At 34.6% G+C, this 18,187-nt stretch overlaps 1 protein-coding gene across 1 annotated transcript in view; it reads right to left on the bottom strand.

Annotated features, from left to right (window-relative positions):
• Positions 1–18,187, bottom strand: part of LOC113398909 (protein winged eye) — a 99,530-nt gene that overhangs the window by 3,566 nt on the left and 77,777 nt on the right. Inside the window, exons 8-11 of the mRNA XM_026637854.2 lie at positions 10,229–10,348; positions 1,528–3,989; positions 951–1,173; positions 54–754 (exon numbers count right to left, since the gene is read on the bottom strand). Of these exons, the coding sequence (XP_026493639.2) occupies positions 54–754; positions 951–1,173; positions 1,528–3,989; positions 10,229–10,348 (3,506 nt within the window). The remainder of the gene's footprint in view (positions 1–53; positions 755–950; positions 1,174–1,527; positions 3,990–10,228; positions 10,349–18,187) is intronic.

Genomic DNA, 18,187 nt, shown 5'->3' on the forward strand with positions numbered 1-18,187 from the left:
GATGAAATACATTTATTATTCACACATTATATAAAAAAAATGCATTGAAATACCTTTTTATTTACATCACTAGTTGTGGCAGCTGCAGAGGTAGACGGCCCTTCTTCTTCCAATCCAATTCCACTATCTTTTAAATTGTCTTTTCCCTCGGTGTCTTTTTTCAAGGCAATCTTGCCTATATTACTAAAATCTAACACAGCGTTTTTAACCAAACTCTTCTTTGATAACACAGCTTTCTTAATAACAGTCTTCATTTTCTCTTCCGGAGACTTCGCAACTGCTATCAATGTTGATAATCTATCGTTCGAGTCCACTGAATCTTCGTTAGATTTATTTGAATCTATGTAATCAGAAGATGATTTCTGTCTGTGATCATCGCCTGATGAACTTGAGTGATCTTTGCATATAGAATGATGTCTCTTCTTGTGTTTTCTGTGGTGTTTCTTATGATGACGCCTGTGTTTGCAATGTTCTTCGCAACACTTATGCTTCTTCTTCTTCTTTTTGACATATTCCATCGATGTTGGATCCTCTTCGCTCGTTAATCTTCTCATTTTCTCCTTGCGATGCTTCTTAAGTTTCTTTCGGTCCCTGTGTCTGTCTTCTTCACCGTTCTCAACTTGTGGTGGGGACGGTTGCTGTTGTGGCAGGTCGACTTTGACCTCAGCGCTAGTAGATGTGGTAGACTTCTTTTCCTCAGTCATACTAGTGTTTCTTCTTCTTTTACCAAGTGTAAATAATGTGTTTTCGTACTCTGAAATTATACAATTATATTGTTACTATAGAGATATATGTATATTGTATAGATATATAAAAAAATTAGAAGAATACATAATGATAAAGATATTCTTATGATAAATTTATATATTAAAACTCTGATTATAGATTAAAAAAAGTAAATTAATAATCAGAAAAGCGAATAAACCATTTTTCGATTGAAATATACTTACCAACAACAGGATAATTCGGCTCCAAGAACCTGATATCTTCAATGGCTATCCTCCCCGAATCTCCGTCATCGAACTCCACAGCCACAAACTTATCATCATGTGGGTCCGGAGACGACACAGCCACCGTCCCAGGGTAAAGACAGCGGTACTGCTGGGACCAGTACGCGCATACTCGTGTTCCAGACGGTAAGTCCGTGACTGACGCTGGACTCACTTCGAGTATCTGAAGAGTGTGAAATAGAATTAGTTCACTATTTTTATGTTTTTTTTTTTTCTTATTAAGTCAAGTAACAGATTAAGTTAACTTTTAAATAATAGCAATATTTATGAAAGTTTTTAAAATTGTAATTACCAATTCTGGAGTAGCATTAATCTGAAAATGTTGTGCCTTCGGAAACAATGAAATTAGTTTATTAAATGTTATATTTCATATCACGTTTATCATATATTAAATATGTGGACTTGAGATTATAGAAAGATATCTTAGTATTATCCTAACAAGTTGAATATCAATGTCAACACTACATTTTATATCATAATAATATAGTTTTCAAATATAAGTATAATTTTTACTTACAGCATCTTTCAAAGTTTCTTCTCTAGATAGTATGTGTGGTTTGTTCCCTCTTTCGCCGTCTAATGTTATGGCGTAGACATCGGGTGCTTGCACGGCACTCAGTTTTCCAGCGTAAAACAATCCTCCTCTTGCTGTCAGCACTCTTGGTGACGAATCCAATTTATCCTCTGTTAAAGTACACCTTGATATCACTTGTGGCTGTGCGACAGGTTCAGTCGGTGTAACTTTTGTCTCCTCATCCGTTCTTTCCTTAGACTTTGAACTCTTTCGCCTTTTTTTCGCACGACGTTTTTCTTTATCGCTATCACTTGAAGCGCTAGCACGTCGAATAGCTAATTCTATTTCCGAAAGATCGTCTCTTGAATGCTTTCTCGCTAACCGATCCACTTTTTCTCGATTTTTCTGACGAACCTCATTAAGACTCTCCATTGAGGAACTAGCTGATCTATTAAGGCCCCAATCATGTTCTTCCTCCTCTGAATACATCTTCACTATAGGTTCCGCTTTCAACTTAGGTCTTACTTTACTTGTCCTATTTATGTCCTCTCTAGAGGGTTCCCCTTTTGAATATAAAATATTGCCTTTCAATTTGCCTTTTGCTAATAAATAGCCAACGAGACTGCTCTTGGACTTAGGTTTTTTAGCTACAATAGTCTCAGTAGAATCAGGGCTAGATACTTTCCGTGGTCGTCCCACCTTACGCTTCTTTGACGATCCTCTATCAGAGCCTGGTGAGAGAGCTGGAGTGCTCGGCGTAGGAGGAGTTGAAAGAACAGGTAAAGGTGGAGTTAGAGCATTTAACTGAGCTCGTTTCTCATCACACTGCCTTTGCAAGTCTTGTAAACGTTCTCGCATGTCTTTTTCGATAGCATTTACAAGAGCTTGAGCCGAAGGCACCGTGGACGAGTGTGAACAGCTAGATAAACCGCAAGAACAAGCTGTTACACGACGTAAGCTAGCTTCTAATTCACCTCCTTCCTCCCCTTCGTCGTCTTTTCGTTCCCGTTTGTGTCGTCGCATCTTTTCTAACTTATGACGTAATCTGTCTTCTCTGTCACGACTTCTTTTCCGTCTACCTTCACTCGAGTCTTCTCTATTCCTGTGCTTTTCTTTCTTAGCGTCATTTGTTCTTTCCATTTCCTTTTCTGTAGGACTTAATAATGGTTCTGTTTTAATGAACGGTCGAGATGTTGAAGGTAAATTTGTTTGAGGGCTTTCTTCGACCTCTTCCATGAACCTCTGCTCAGCTAAAGCACATAATAACCCTAGACCGTCAAAGGAGGGTTTCCCCTGTTCAGTATTCGGTTCTGAAACTGGGAACTCGAATCTTCGGTGAGGTTCTACCTCAGTGCGAGGAGGAGATTTTGGAGATGTTTTAATTAATATGTTTAATTTCGTCGACGTTCTCGTGTCTACGGTTAAAGGTGTAGAATCTAAGCTAGGCATATTACATCCAGGGGTAGTTCGTTCAAACTGTTCGATACTATTTGATAAAAGCTCCAATCCACTCACGTCAACTGGTGGTCTTGCTGGTAGTTGCGGTGGTACAGGGAGTGGGGTCGAACTCCTTGCTGTGTCTATAATTAAGTCATGAGAGCCTCCACTGTTTGAGCTATTGTCTATTGACTCGTCTCTTTCAATTGCATCAATCGCTTTTTCTACTGCACCAACTACATTCGAAGCGGCAAGACCTTCGGAAGATGATTCTTCTGCACTATCAATCGGAGGTAAAGACTGCATATGCATCCCATTAGACTCTTCAGGGAAATGAGCCACGCCAACGCACGCCACCTCTCGCTCGTCTTCATCAGCATGATTTGGCGATTCATCTTCATCGTCAATATGATCTGTTTGATTTGACGCATCTCTGTGTGCTGGGGCTTCTGGAGCTTCTGGAGGCGGCGTGGGTGGCGCCGCGGGTGAGGTCGCTTGACTTCTACACGCTTGTTCCGAAAAATCGGGTTGATAGTACAAATGCGTCGTTAGCATTGGCTGCTGGACAGGTTCGGGGGCAAATGTAGGAGGTTTCTCTTGAGGCGGTTCGGGTTCGATTTTTATTAAGGTATGATGTGGAGTAATTAAAGGTTGCATGATTGGTTTCCTTTTATCAACTGAGTGTTGAGGATGTTGCTGTGGCGGCGGAGCCGGGGCGAGAGTGACGAGTCGAGTGGAATGGGTGTGCGTATGTTGAAGGGTCGCGGTAGAGGCAAGAAGATCTCCCGGCAGTAGTTGGAGGTGATGTGAAGGGTGCGGGGCCGGTGGAAGTAGCAGAGGAGCGGACGGATAAGGAACCCCACCCCAGACTACCGCGTGGGGAAGGTCTGGTGGCGCTGGCAACAGCAGGAGAGCACCCGATGTGGGCTCCCGGACCAGCTGGAAGCCAGACGAGACGCCACCACCGACCGACCCCACGCCCACGCCTCCAACACCACCCACCATCATGCTCTCCATTGACACTTGCGCTGAAAACAAAAAATATTTGTAAGTCTTACAGTACCTATTTTGAAATATTAAATCTTTATTAATAAATAACTCTGCAAGTTTTAGATATAAATTCCTCCTAGAGTATTTACGACTAAGAGTTACTTAGTAGGTATGCATTGCAGGAAAAAAAATATTAATCTTCCTTGATAATATACCTCTCACTCATAGTGAATACTACCTAAATCATCATGTTTAAGCGCTGCTTAACCAGAACAAATAATTTCACAACGTAACTATCCTTATCAACTAATTATTTTAAAATAAACTTCAAGGGATTATGAACCTTAGACAAATATAGATTAGAACTAAAAACATAATGACATAATGAATCTATAAATACCACGTAAATTATAAATTCCTAGTAACATGGTGCATTACCAGTTCTTTAAGAGAAGCGACATTTGTATTCCATCTTCACGCTTCCGGCTTCAGGGTCACGCGGGAATGTTGAAACATCGGTGGGAATTAAAAGATAGATTACTAAGATTCTTGCTCATTTTCTATTAATTTATTTGAAACCCACCAGCTATTGTATACAAATTCTCTATTTTTTTAAATTATTTAACTTCCTATGTCGCTTATAAAAGTTGTCGTCTATTTGTTTTATTTTGTGATATAAGTCGGCGGACGGTCAAATGGGGGGCGACCCGGTAGTTAGTTACCACCGCCCACTCGTCATTAATTGAATCGCAAAACATAACTTTGTATTGCTGTGCGTCGGATGAGTGAGCCAGTGTGATTATATAAGCATCTTAGCCTTTTTTGAATTTTCACTTTACGATAGGTGCATGTACTGCAAACATATATACTAACTAATATTATAAATGAGAAATTAGCTCTGTCTGTGTCTGATGCTCTTTAACGCCAAACCACTGAACCAAAATTGAAAAAAATTGGTACGAAGCAAGCTTGAACTGCAACGAAGGACATCGACATTGTATGTCTATTAAAAACCGCGGGCGTCGACAAGTTGTTTATTTATAATATTTAATAGGTATTAGGTACCTATATTTAGCTACGGTGTTTCCATGTAGTCGAAAAAAAAAGGTAAAACTAATTTAGCAACAACACACCCCCCCGTATTCTTATAACTACACATAACTCATCAATTACTCCGAGCACACGGAACGCATGCGACCTGAGAGATTCACCAAGGCGTGAAAACAAAATACGAAATACGATAATCGTCGGTTAATGCCATAATGAGTGGCGACGCATATTCCACCCACGTCCGCACGAGTTAGAACGAGATAGCAATACATAACACACGTGTGTTAGAGTGAGATAATACTATTTTAAAAAGGTCCCAAAAATGTTTTTAATCTTTCGAATTTCGAATTAAAACGAATGACGCGTCGCATACGAATCGATTTTTGTAAACGATTGTTTCTCTCTCGATAAATTATTAATGGGTTCTTTTTACAGACCCGATTTGAGTTTAATCGTATCACATTTTAGACATGAAAGGATTTTCAATTCGATGACTCGGATGTTAACATGAAAATGTGTGAAAAAAAGACCTACAATCATTTTGGAATTAACATAGGTAGGTTTTTGATTCGATCCCTTGGTTTTTGGTTTTTCTTAGTATGAATAAATGGATTAAAATGACAATGTAAATATTTTTTAAATCGAACCTCTAAACAAGGTAGGTAGTACTTTAAAATAATACCAACCACTAGCCTAACTGCCTTAAACAATTAAATTAAAATTTATGAAGATAACAAGTAATTGATACCCGTGTCTATAAATAAGACTTGTATTAAAAATAGGTACCTCGTTAATCAAGCGAACAGGCGACTGTTCTATCTAGTAATACTCAATTTTAACCCAAAATTTGGTCGTCACAAATGTTTATATCTCGTAAAACGCGTAACTTAATTTGTTCTCAGCCGATCGGATTGCCATTCCATCGGAATATGAAAGTAAAACAGAGTCAGCGTGTGTGCCACAGACAGTTGTGTGCCACGTGTGTGCGTGTGATTATCAGATAATCAAACAATACTATCCTAACTGCCTATTACCTAACGCCCGTTCATGAATCTTGTTGGGGTCGGGTCCTTGGTGGTAGAGCTTTGTACAAACCCGTCAGGGTAGGTACCACCCACTCATCAGATATCCTGCCGCCAAGCAGCAATACTTGGTATTATTGTGTTCCGGTTTGAAGGGTGAGTGAGCCAGTGTAACAACAGGCACAAGTTCGTTTAGTTCCCATGGTTGGTCGGGCATTGGTAAAGTAAGGTATGGTTAAAATTTCTAACAGCGCCAATGTCTATGGACGGTGGTGACCACTTAACATCAGTTCGCCCATTTGCCGGTCCGCACCAATTACATAAAAATAAAATCGTCAGCGAATGTCCTTCCTTGGGGTTAAAGCTTGCTTCATAGTAAGTTTCATCGAAATCAGTTCAGTAGTTTAGGCGTTAAAGAGGAGTGACAGACAGTTACTTTCGAATGTATAATATTAGTAGATATATATTAGGTATATGCGTAGAATATGGATGTCTAAAAAAATGAAAAGAAGCCAACACTTTTGGATACGTACCGACCTATACGTGTAATATTTGGGATGTAATTTGATCTTTGTATCACTGGCATTTCACTTAATCCCTTAAGTAGGAAACTCAATACGGTTTTGGACCTAGGTTTAAATGAGATTAATATACTACTGTTTTTCACTTATAAATGCTGTACCTGGATAGGTAGGTACTATCTACCTATACTTACTAATATTATAGGTAAATAGGTACGTAAAATTTGTTTGTTTGTTTTTGGGGGCTAATCTCCGGAACGAATGGACCGATTCTTTTTTTTGTACTGGTAGAGCTACTTCATTTCCGAAGGCTATAAGGTAGGTATTAATTATATTTAAAGTATTTTCTTTAATAATAAATTGCACCCATGCGAAGCCAAGGCGAGTCGCTAGTTCAATTTTAATGAGCTTAAAGTTAGCACGGCTTAGTTCGTTCAAAAATAATACTAATTTGGTAGACTTAGCGATTGTGGAAATTGATTCGTTTTCGTAACAGTGAAATAAATCTTTAACATAGGTAGCCAGTTCAAATCCAGACAAGCTCCAATTATTTTTCGTTTCATTAATATTTAGATACATGTCACACGACACGAAACGACATCGTGAAACCGGCATGTGTAGAAAGAAACTGTGCCAACCGAGGAGGGCAACCGAGGCCCTCACAGATGAGATTCCAACTTCCGATGAGTTAACAATTTTAATGTAATATATAATGATACTAATTACTGTTTTATAACTTTCTGATACAAAGTAAACATATTATTCACAAACCTTACTGACAGAAATGAAAATGTTTAAAATAATTTGTAAAACAATAATTAGGGGCCTCTCCTACTCTGTGCTCCAGGGCCTCTACTCCTTTGGGGCCGCAAGGCATCCAGGATTTTAAAGCCGGCTCTAGTATCAAATATAGCTAAGATGTTCCTTACAGCCTCAATGCGCCGCGAACTATGATCTGCGTAAAAGATTTTTTGCACCTTATGTCTGTAATAACACTAGCTAACCTTCTCTTGGCTATCCTTCCTACAGAATATTATATAATATTTAAGTAGGTAAATTAGATATACTTATAGTAGGACCACAGGGGGTATATTGAACCCACAGTAGCGTGATGGCAGTTCTAATCTTTCTTGCTGATCTATACAAATGTTTTGTCATAGTACGATTCGTACTGTTTGTAAGTTTTTTCAAGGATTTGAGTTACTTTATGCGTTAAAAATTACCTACAAAGATTTTAGTTTCATTTACTGCGTCATAGTTTAATATTTTGTATTGGTTTAAGTTTCAATTGTGATATAATTTAAACATCATATTTCCATCTTTAAAAGTTTTCTTGCGGAAAAAATAATATTGCGGACAATAGGTACCTAGTAGAATTACGAAAGACTTTAAAACTTAAAATAATTAGAAAAAAACTTTTGCAATATTTATAAACTACATAAAGTAGGCAATTAACTGTTTTTTGTTATTTTACATTTTAACTTTTGGTATTTTAATTAGGTTACCTACAAAAACAGTTTTAAGTTAGCTATATTTATAGCAATTATATATTTATTATAGATAATAAATAGTTACTTATCGTAATAATTATTAAGCACCGATCGACCCCTCCCCGTAGTTACCATCTAACTGTAACTTCATACAAATTCATCATATTTCATATTTTTTTTCTGGTCCGATACTAATCGCGTGAGGTGTCAAGTTCGTAACCGTAAACTGTTAAGACTTACTATAATCGCCAGTAAAAAAAACAACAAACAAAAGCACTAATTCACAACACTAAAAACGTGAAAGGCGGACACCAATTAGATCCCTCCTTACGTAGCGAGCTCGTTTCTCATTGGCTGAGACGTTTTAGAGGCGGAATTTAGAAGGCGGTGGCCTGATTTAGGGCCGTCCATGAGTCGAGTGGAGTTATCGATAAATGAGTTTTTACGAAATTTTTTTGCATGTTTTTTTCGGATGATGGATAATTTATGGGTTGGGAGTGACATGAGTTCCGCTTGGCGTGTGGGAAGCGATTTAGCGGGTGAGCGATGGAATCAGTCGTGCGGTTGGTTTATATTTAACTAGACGTTGGCCACAGGTTACATTTTATAGGTTTCGAGTTACTTATCCTTTGTCGGTAAATAAAATATAAGGTCATGATTGTATCGTATTACATGTAGATTATGTTAATAGAAAAAACTTGGTTGAAAAGTTGACTATCTCGGTTGATTTCGAACAAAAATACTTCTTTTTATTGATTAACTTTTTATATATTCAAGTTGTACGTAAATTACGAGTTAAATGAAATAACATAAACCATTTTGATTGATTGACCTTATAAATATTAAATATTTCTAATGGATGTCATAATATTATTTTCATTAATTAATGTTATGGTATTTAAAGGCGTTACGGTATTTTGAGATTAAAACTTTAACTGATTGCTTTATAAATATATTAGACCGATGTATAGGTAGACCGTAACGATGATTTATGACAACTTTATATATAACCAAATATACAAGGGCTAATTCTTATTTATTTTGATAGGAGTATTAGAAGCCTACTTGATAAAATGTTTATTTTAATCTTTTGTTTTTAGTTTCAAATACTTTTTACTGTGTATTTGTTAACATGTAGTATCCGGCGTGTGCATAAAAGAAATCGCAGATTGACATCATATATCTACTTTAAAGACATAATAATTTATCGTGATACTTATAGCTTGTTTTGATTTTTTTTTAAACTATGTCTGGCTGCTATTCGTTTGACATTCAACCCATCTAAACTACTTTAGTATTGGCAAACTTGCACGAGCAACATGTGTACTGTTTTTATTATATCTATAGTTTTAGATATGAGGTGTGAACATTATTAAAATGATATAATTAAAAGTTTTAAATTTTAATTTCTAATGTAAAGACGACAACAGAAATAATAAAAAACCACACAATAAAAATAAAAAGAACCATTATTAAATTTCTTAAATAGATAAACCAATAATTTATGCAAAAGAGAATAAATAAAAAATGGTCTTTGTCCACGAAATAACCACAGGCGCACGCTAGTTCATTACGGAACAAAACGAATCTAAAATAAAACGAATCGTTGAAAGAAACCGGTGGCCGTAATAAACGGGATCGAGTGTCGGCTTAAAAAAAAAAATCAACCTTTAAAAAACAAATTAGACCGAAAGTGGTGGGAGGCTGATTACATCATTTATAGTCGGTCAAATTACACGCGGTTATGCGAGTTTGTTTGGTTTTAGATGGGATAAACTACGTATATATATATTCTCATATATTTATAACAGGTAATACTAATGATTCGAATTGATATTATGTTCATTTTAAATTCTTGCTTTACATACTTACAATATGAAATTTAATTAATTTTGCTTTGAATTATTCGTAACGGCATTTTAAAATATCTTTAATCTGACAATCGTGAACGAAAAATAATCGATTACTAAAATCGAGTCCGTCCGTATCAGAGAATGAATGACGTAAACAAACATACCGAAAAACCGGTAAAAGCAACGGTCGAACTCAGTTGCAATGCCGCTACCAAAGCGGCATGACACCGCAGGAGGTGGCATCCAACGTTGTGGCGCGCTGGCAACGCTAAAACGGCGCTCTCGCAATGCAGTTGGCGCGTAGTTACCAGGCGAACATGAATGCGTGGGAGGTGTCTTACCGGGGTACTGCCATAGCGGTGCGGGGGGCGCGGGAGCGGGTGTAGGCCACGCCAATGGGGCGGAGCGGTCGTCGCAGAGCACGTTAGCCACGCCCACCGTCATGGCCGCCTGCGCTGCGTCTGCAATGACAACAATATGACGTTTAATCTGTACCGAAGGGCATAGGAAAGCTGATTGTAACTATTAAAATGATTTTATTCGCTTGAATACTTTATATTGGTAATAATATTTATGGAATTAATAGTTATCAAAAAAAAACATCGACATACACGAAATAAGTACATATGTCATTGCGTCAATCTACTATAAATTTATAAAAAAAATTGTACACTCTACGAATTTCATTGAACATGACTTCGAAATTATTATTTAAATGTATGTAGGTACGATGGGTAGGTAGGTAGCGCACGTAATTTATCTTTCTATCGTTACCTACTATAAAACATATTGACTGGTGTATCATTGACGGGCCGAAAGATCCTGAAACCTCTGCTATTAACTTCGTAAAGTAACATTAATGAGGCACCCTGCTGCGAAGAAATTTTTAAAAATTCTAACAGCAGATTACGGGAGTGGTTTAAATATTGTAGGTAAGGTCTATACAAATATAAGTATCTAATCGAAATCAAAAACAAGTTAGAATTAGAGCCTTCCTAATTTGTAAAACACGTATCTAGGTAATCAGAATGATCTTCAAACGGAATTCCAGCTACCGAATCTATGTCTATGATTATCTCAAACTGCACAGGACACTATGGCGCACGAGTAGGTATACTCAAACGCAGCTGAGCTCTCAATGTCATTGGGAAGGCAATCCGAAATCACCGCAGAGCGACAGATGTCGGAACTAAGGATTTGATGTGAATGAATTTTGAAGAAAAAATCGAACTCAAAATTTTACGATCTACCTATACAGCATTTCGCTAGCCAATAACCACGAAGCAGGTCTATATGGTAAATATAAGCTAAGGTAATTGCGATTAGAACCAAATGCGTGACCAGATTATTAAGTTAGATAACTTGGTATAAATATAATGTTTAAAAATCTCTTCTTAGCACATTTATTTAATTAATTACTCAGTGGGTTCCGTACCAAAATAAGTAAAAATAATATTTTAAATGACTTCAATGAATTCAATATGAACTTTCTCTTAGTTAGATTTTTAAAATAAAATTAATTTTTCACTAACAAAAGAAACTTTTTTATTAAACATATCGTTAGTTGAAAGAAAGAAACGCTAACGCGCCAAAATGATAGTTTTGGAAAATGAGATGTATTACCTTAACTTTAAATCTCATTTTAAGAATGTAATTTTGGCGCTTTGGTCTTTCATCCTTTCAACTGGCGATTTGTTTATATGAGACGAGCTGAGAGTACGTACAACACGTAAATCTTAACAGATCGCGTGTTCATTCTATCTCGTGATCACATTGAAGGAATCTTCGTTAGCAAACCTGCCACAAGTGTATCCCCTCTCTACCCGCAATGTAGCAGCGTGATGTCGTCAATTCCAAACCTTGAGTACCAGGAGAGCAGTGGGCCATATAGTACCTACTCACTACCTAAGTACTAGTTAATTTTCAAAAAGTATTTACCTAAGCAAATGACTACGGAACCATTTCGTGGGCGTAAGCACGCTGTTAACCTGTTTCACTCATTATCTTATTGCTAAAATCTTACTTTAAAAAACATAATTGCTTAACAGAGTGCAATTACAAGCAGTCTAGACGAGACTAGACCGATTTAATCTACTTTTTTTAAATTTGATTTGTAATCTAAATATGTAGGTAAGTTAGGTGAATTATGTTTAATTAATATTAGTGTAACAGCTGCATATTGATGTAAGAAAGAACTACATATTTTATTTGTAACGAGCACACTCGTTACAGACAATGTGAGAATTGTAGTAATATATACGGAGGTAAGTATATAAACGCCTTGGCATATATCAACTACTTAAGAAAAAAAGAAAAAGATATGTTTAAATATGGATATTAATCTATTTATTTATATGTAAAGTATATTAATTAACAAATAAAACTGGCATTATCTAAGAAGATTTATAGCTAGTCTCATATCAGCTGTCTCGCAGTTTCATCCGGGTTTGGATGAAACGTGCCTATTTCATATTCTTACACCATATCACGTTCGTGACTACACCTTAGAGTCGTAGCCACGATTGAGATTGATCATCATTGATAGAGATCTTAAATTATCTACAATATTCACTATGGATTCGTGAAAAAATTGGCGGTTTAAATGTCGGCGATTTTGTTTATCGGAACTATAGAAGTAGAAATAGTGTATACACCTACCTACTATTGTAGGTAGTATATTCAAAAATATATTGATCAAGAACTGTGTGTAGTGCATAATATAGCAGATCAAATGCCAAGGAACATGTAATTCTAAGTATCCTTCGATTGGATTAGGATAAAAGCCTTCTCCAATAAATATATTTTATAGGTCAAGTCCTATCTAGATTATCTTATAGCGCGATAAATTCATACAAACATTTTACCATAGTTACAAGTTATGTGAAAGTTATGTTCACAGGAGAGCATAAAAAGTCATAAGATAATCGTTAAAAGTATAATTTATTGGTATAATATTCTTATTAGGTATTCCATCTGTTGTATTTATAGTTTCTAATATGTAACGTAACTTTTAAACCGTTAAATAAATACATTGACAAAAGACTTTATGCAATTTGAACTTATTTTAATTATTATGTAGTTAATATTTATAATTTGGTAGCCGTAGGAGGTTTACTTATAGTCGAAAGAATATTGACATAAGTATTTAATCTAAAAACGAGACAATCATGATATTATATTATATATTTTATAATACATACCGACATATCTACTTTTGAATAAACTGAATATTCTAGAGTTCTAGGAGTATCTAGAAGGTTCCAGAGACAATATAAGTACTTTAAAAGGCTGAGTTATTATTTCACTGCTAGATTAATAGAACAAATTAGCCGTATGCTATTATTTGGGTATCGTTGTTTTAACTGACTGATATACCTCAATCGTCTAGTGGTGGTCCTGGGTTCATATCCAATATCAGGTCGGGCTTACAAAATATTATTAGATTTTTCTATCAAGGATTAGTAACAACCCAAACGTAAGCTTTGGTTCTGTGTCTGAAATCTCTACTCATAATATTATATCTATATTACCTAGGTACCTACATGACATGACACACTATGATCTCGAGCGCAGTTTAGCTTAATATCTTTTGAGAATGGACACCGTGCCTTAAATCGGTCAGGATATTATTTATGTTATTTATTATTGTCTCTGTTAATTAAGTACTCTATGACTAAACTAATTGAAAGGATTAAGACATATTGCTCTCTCTCTCTCTCTCTCTAATGTCTCATATATAGGCTTAAAGCGGCTAATAGCAAGTCATCGTCTAAACCAATAGTAATTTTTAATACTTATTTTTAGCATAATAAAATTCACGTTATTCCAATGCTCAGTTTACAAATAATTACTATATTTAGACTTGATCTGTTAAGTATTATTTTTTATTAAATATTATTTTAACAATTAATATCTTCTAAAATCATTCAAATATTCTTAAAATTGTATCTTTTTTGTTGCAATTCATTGAACTCGATTTTGTACGAAATATTTGGTTCCGTCATTAACTTAAACTCTTATTTGCATATTGTTTGTGATAAACAAAAAACTTTTCTCACGAAACAAATTCCCACAAAGAGATGTGATATCGGAGCGGCAGCGGCGCGAGGAGGCAAAAAGATTATTATGAAAGGAAGCAGAAGCACGTGCTGGTATGTCTATCTCCTTCTTACAAATCGCCCTCTCTGTTTTTTCTCGTAATCGCACAGAGTTACTTGACATTTTACACAGCTGTCTCAGTTATTTTATATGTCAAACATTAAAATCCTTTAAAATTTAAATAAAAAAGAAACATATTTTTATTTGCATTAGTATATGAACCATTAATTTGTTTTATAACTTTTTGAAATATTCTAATATATTGTTTACTAGAACAAGTATTTTTATTCATCATTAATTCCATCTACTATTTGTATGGTTTTCTTTATTTTGGATATAAATAAAAATATTGTATTCGTTTCTAAAAACATAATACATATTTTGATAACAATTTTAGGTACATTTATTTCAACGAATATTCTCTGCTTTTAATTACACTGTACAGAGTATCAGTTGACCTTCACAGCGACGTGCCATTCTATCAACAGCATTCCAAGCGTAAGTCTATCTCGCTCGCACTTGCTGCTTATTACGTCGTGGAGTTTCGATGTATCTCCTAGTTGCCGCTGATAGCCTAGTATCACGCGCGCTGAAGAAAAGGGTTTATCCGACGCCGAATGACATTCAATCCCCTAGGATTTTCCGACCAACCAAGCAAAGTTTTCCGCGATAAATTGATACTTAAAATAAATTGAAGGAAGGATTAAAAATACGGTATAAAAAATTTAATTAATTTCGAAAGGATTTTCAATGAGTATTTTTTAGAAAAATTTTGAAGTTGCTATATTTATTTATCGTGTAGATGATGTTTTATTATTTTCACGGGAATTCTAGGCCAGATTAATAGCGTCCCTATCCTAGAATAGAAACTACGTCGCGTTGCGTGGTCAGCGTAGCGAGGCGTAGCGTAAATAGAATGACGGTAACGGCCGCCTGCAGAGTGCAGACCGGTATTTAGCGGTATTGAAACGATGCGACGCCGGCACTATCGATTCACTATTTGCTATAAAATTAGTATAATCTACTAAATAATGTAGTGGAATTTTTATCAAAAATAACTCATCCATAAGTTTCAGATCCATAAACGTGAATAAGTGGAATGCTCTCATAATGTGTCTCGTAATGATTAAAATATCTATACGACTCAAATACATAACGCCTTAATCGTGTATATAACATTCATTCGCGAACAATTTTCACCTCTATTCTGAAAAGAATAAGGAGAAATTTACGTTTTTGTCCCCCTAGTGTTTATTTAATAAAAAAAAGCAAGAGGGGTTAAAGAAAAAAAGTACCAGGACATCAGATAGCGGTGCGGGTGTTTGAACGGATATCGCGCGCGATAACATTTCATACAAAAATAAAATATAAAGCAAGCCATAGACATAATAAAAAGTCAAAATATTCCTTTTTCAGGCTCATTAAAGCACTTTCGAATCGTCATGTGACAGTGTTGAATTAAACGTAAATCTACCTCCGGTTCGGAAAGTAGATTCCATCGAGAAGAACCGGCAAGAAACTCAGTTGTTACCACCATTTTAATTACAGAGTATTTCAGTAAAGTACAACTAAATTTTTATATATCCTGCCTAAAATCAATAAATACTAAGTACACGCTAAATAGTTTTTGAAATAAGCTTTAAATTTTAAGCTTTTAATAAGCCAAGTTAAAAATAACTGTGGAATCTTATTAAAGAAACGAATACAGTGCCGTAGGAAGAATGTAATAACTTTGCGAAGTCGGAAATTTACCTTCTCGTTGACAATTATTGTGTGTCTACACAATAATTGTCAACGTTCCTTTCGAAAAGATCTATATTTATATTATTGTGAATATACATAATATTGTTGTAAACATAATATGAAGCAACTGTAAGTACACCCACTTTATTAAAACATCCCGAAGGGAGTCTCGAGCCCCAAGATTATAAATAGACAAGATAGCTCTTTTTCCAGTATGAAAACAATCAACAAACTAATAATGAAAATTGAGAAGTCAAATCTTCAATATTTTATAAGTAAGTGAATTCACAAAAAGTCACGACAATTTAAATAGAAAGCAACTACGCTATTTTTAAAGGACTTCAAAAAAGGAGGTTATATTGAAATATAATAAAACATTATTTTATTTAAACTATACCTGGATATATAATTTTTGTGTTTTAAAAATTTATTTTGTTAATTAATATCGGTTCGTAATAGTATTTCCTAATTATTTTACATTTAAGCCCAAATTATATACGGATCAAACTAAATCATGAAAAGAAATCTTACGGAACATTCATAATATTTTTTTTTTATTATGGAATGATTGTAGCCCGTGCAGAGATTACATAGCTGACAACATTCTGAACGTTTATGGGGGTAGCTTAATGCATCCCCTGTATAAACTCCGTTAAAAGAACTTAGCCTTTGTATTTATTCATATAAGAATTAATTTAGTTTTTTTCTGCACTTGGCAAAGCATAAATTATATGAAACATAATACAATTTTTTTTTAATTTGAAATTATTAAAAAAATGTAGCAGTATGTATTCTCAAAATATTTTACTATAACATTAAAATACTATCAAACAAAACTTAAGGCAGTGTTAAACTTATTTGTTCCATGACTATAAAAATATATGTATTTAAAATTCCTCATCCTTTTGTTTTCGTCATTCAAAAATGGAATTTAACGAATAACTTATCTAAAAAAAAGAATGCCATCACTGGATTATATTTTATTATTTAAATAATACTCCATCACGGTTCCACCTAGGATTGATCAAAGGAGGGTAAGAAATTAAGCTACGTCCTTGTTCTTAAGTTAAAAGCTTTTATGGTAATGGCTGTTTTTTTTTCTATATAAAGTTAAGTAAAATTGAATTTATTATTTTTGACATTGATATATTTTAGTTAATTTTAAGTTTTTTTAACGCAAGTAAATGTAACCTTTCGGAAAAGAAAAACTTTTGGAATTATGTCATATTTCAAATATCTGATTTTAAATTCAAATTATACTTTATTTTAAAAACCGATTTACTACAAAGCATGCATAGTAAAAGTACATTGAATTACATATTTCAGTCTCTCTACTTATTACCTAGGTAGGTGGTAAGTATATTTTAAAAATATCTATCTATCTAAATTATTTTCGAATCCGGGATATTGTTTGTTCCAGGGGTAGATAGAAATATTAGAACAAGTACTAGGGAATCATCGACGCGTAGCAGTCGTTCCCTAAGTCCGGCAAGGGTCGACGTCGAGGGCGAATTTTGTCTTGTATCTTACATATTTTTTTATTAGGGTTGTAAAACGTTCATATATAAATAATAATTGTTTTTTTTTTTGCAATGCGCAAAATACAAAAAGGATACTTATATAATAATACCACATAATATTATTATACCTATATTATAAATATTTATATACCATACGACAGAACTTTATTTTTTTGTTAATGTAGATACATTAGGTAATGAATAACATATCTAGTATTATATTGCTTGCTTAGGTAAATCAAAATCAAAACATACTTTATTCAAGTACGCTTTTACAAGCACTTTTGAATCGTCATCGTTAATTATACTAAAAAAAATATCAATCTGTGTCCGGAAACTAGTCGAAAAATATGATAATATTTGTAAGTACATAATTATTAATAAGTAAAATTGTGTGAGTTCATTCCACTTTAATGTATTTTAGCGGCACCTCCCCTAAGAGATACAAGAGGTAATTATAGATTGCGCTAAAGCTATCTATATAAATCAATTGGCGCTAAATGTCACTATTTATTTTTTTTAAACCATTATTTCATGACTCTTTAAGCTTCTTCTGCTCTTAACTACCAGGATAACTTCTGGTCAAGGATGATATCTATACCCTATTAAAATCTAAGAAGAAAGAAGTAAAGATAAACAAACCTTAGATTTACATGTTGCAAGCCAATTGCTTTTGCAGTTCTTGCTATATTTTACTCTACAGACAGTGGGCATAATGAATATCATAGATTATTTTAGATTTCGACTAATGATATGGCGCCAATTCAATGACAAAGTTGTTGTTACTTTGCTTTTCCACTTGTTGGATTAGACTATAGATATTTAGTGTTGTGGATTTTATTAATGGTAAAGCAGGAGAAATGATGACAATTATTTAATGAGAAATAATTTAATATTGTAGTGCGGATGGCAACCCTTGGGAAGTTACACCTAATGGTT

Source organism: Vanessa tameamea, chromosome 9 (assembly GCF_037043105.1).
Source record: "Vanessa tameamea isolate UH-Manoa-2023 chromosome 9, ilVanTame1 primary haplotype, whole genome shotgun sequence".
NCBI lineage: Eukaryota > Metazoa > Arthropoda > Insecta > Lepidoptera > Nymphalidae > Vanessa > Vanessa tameamea.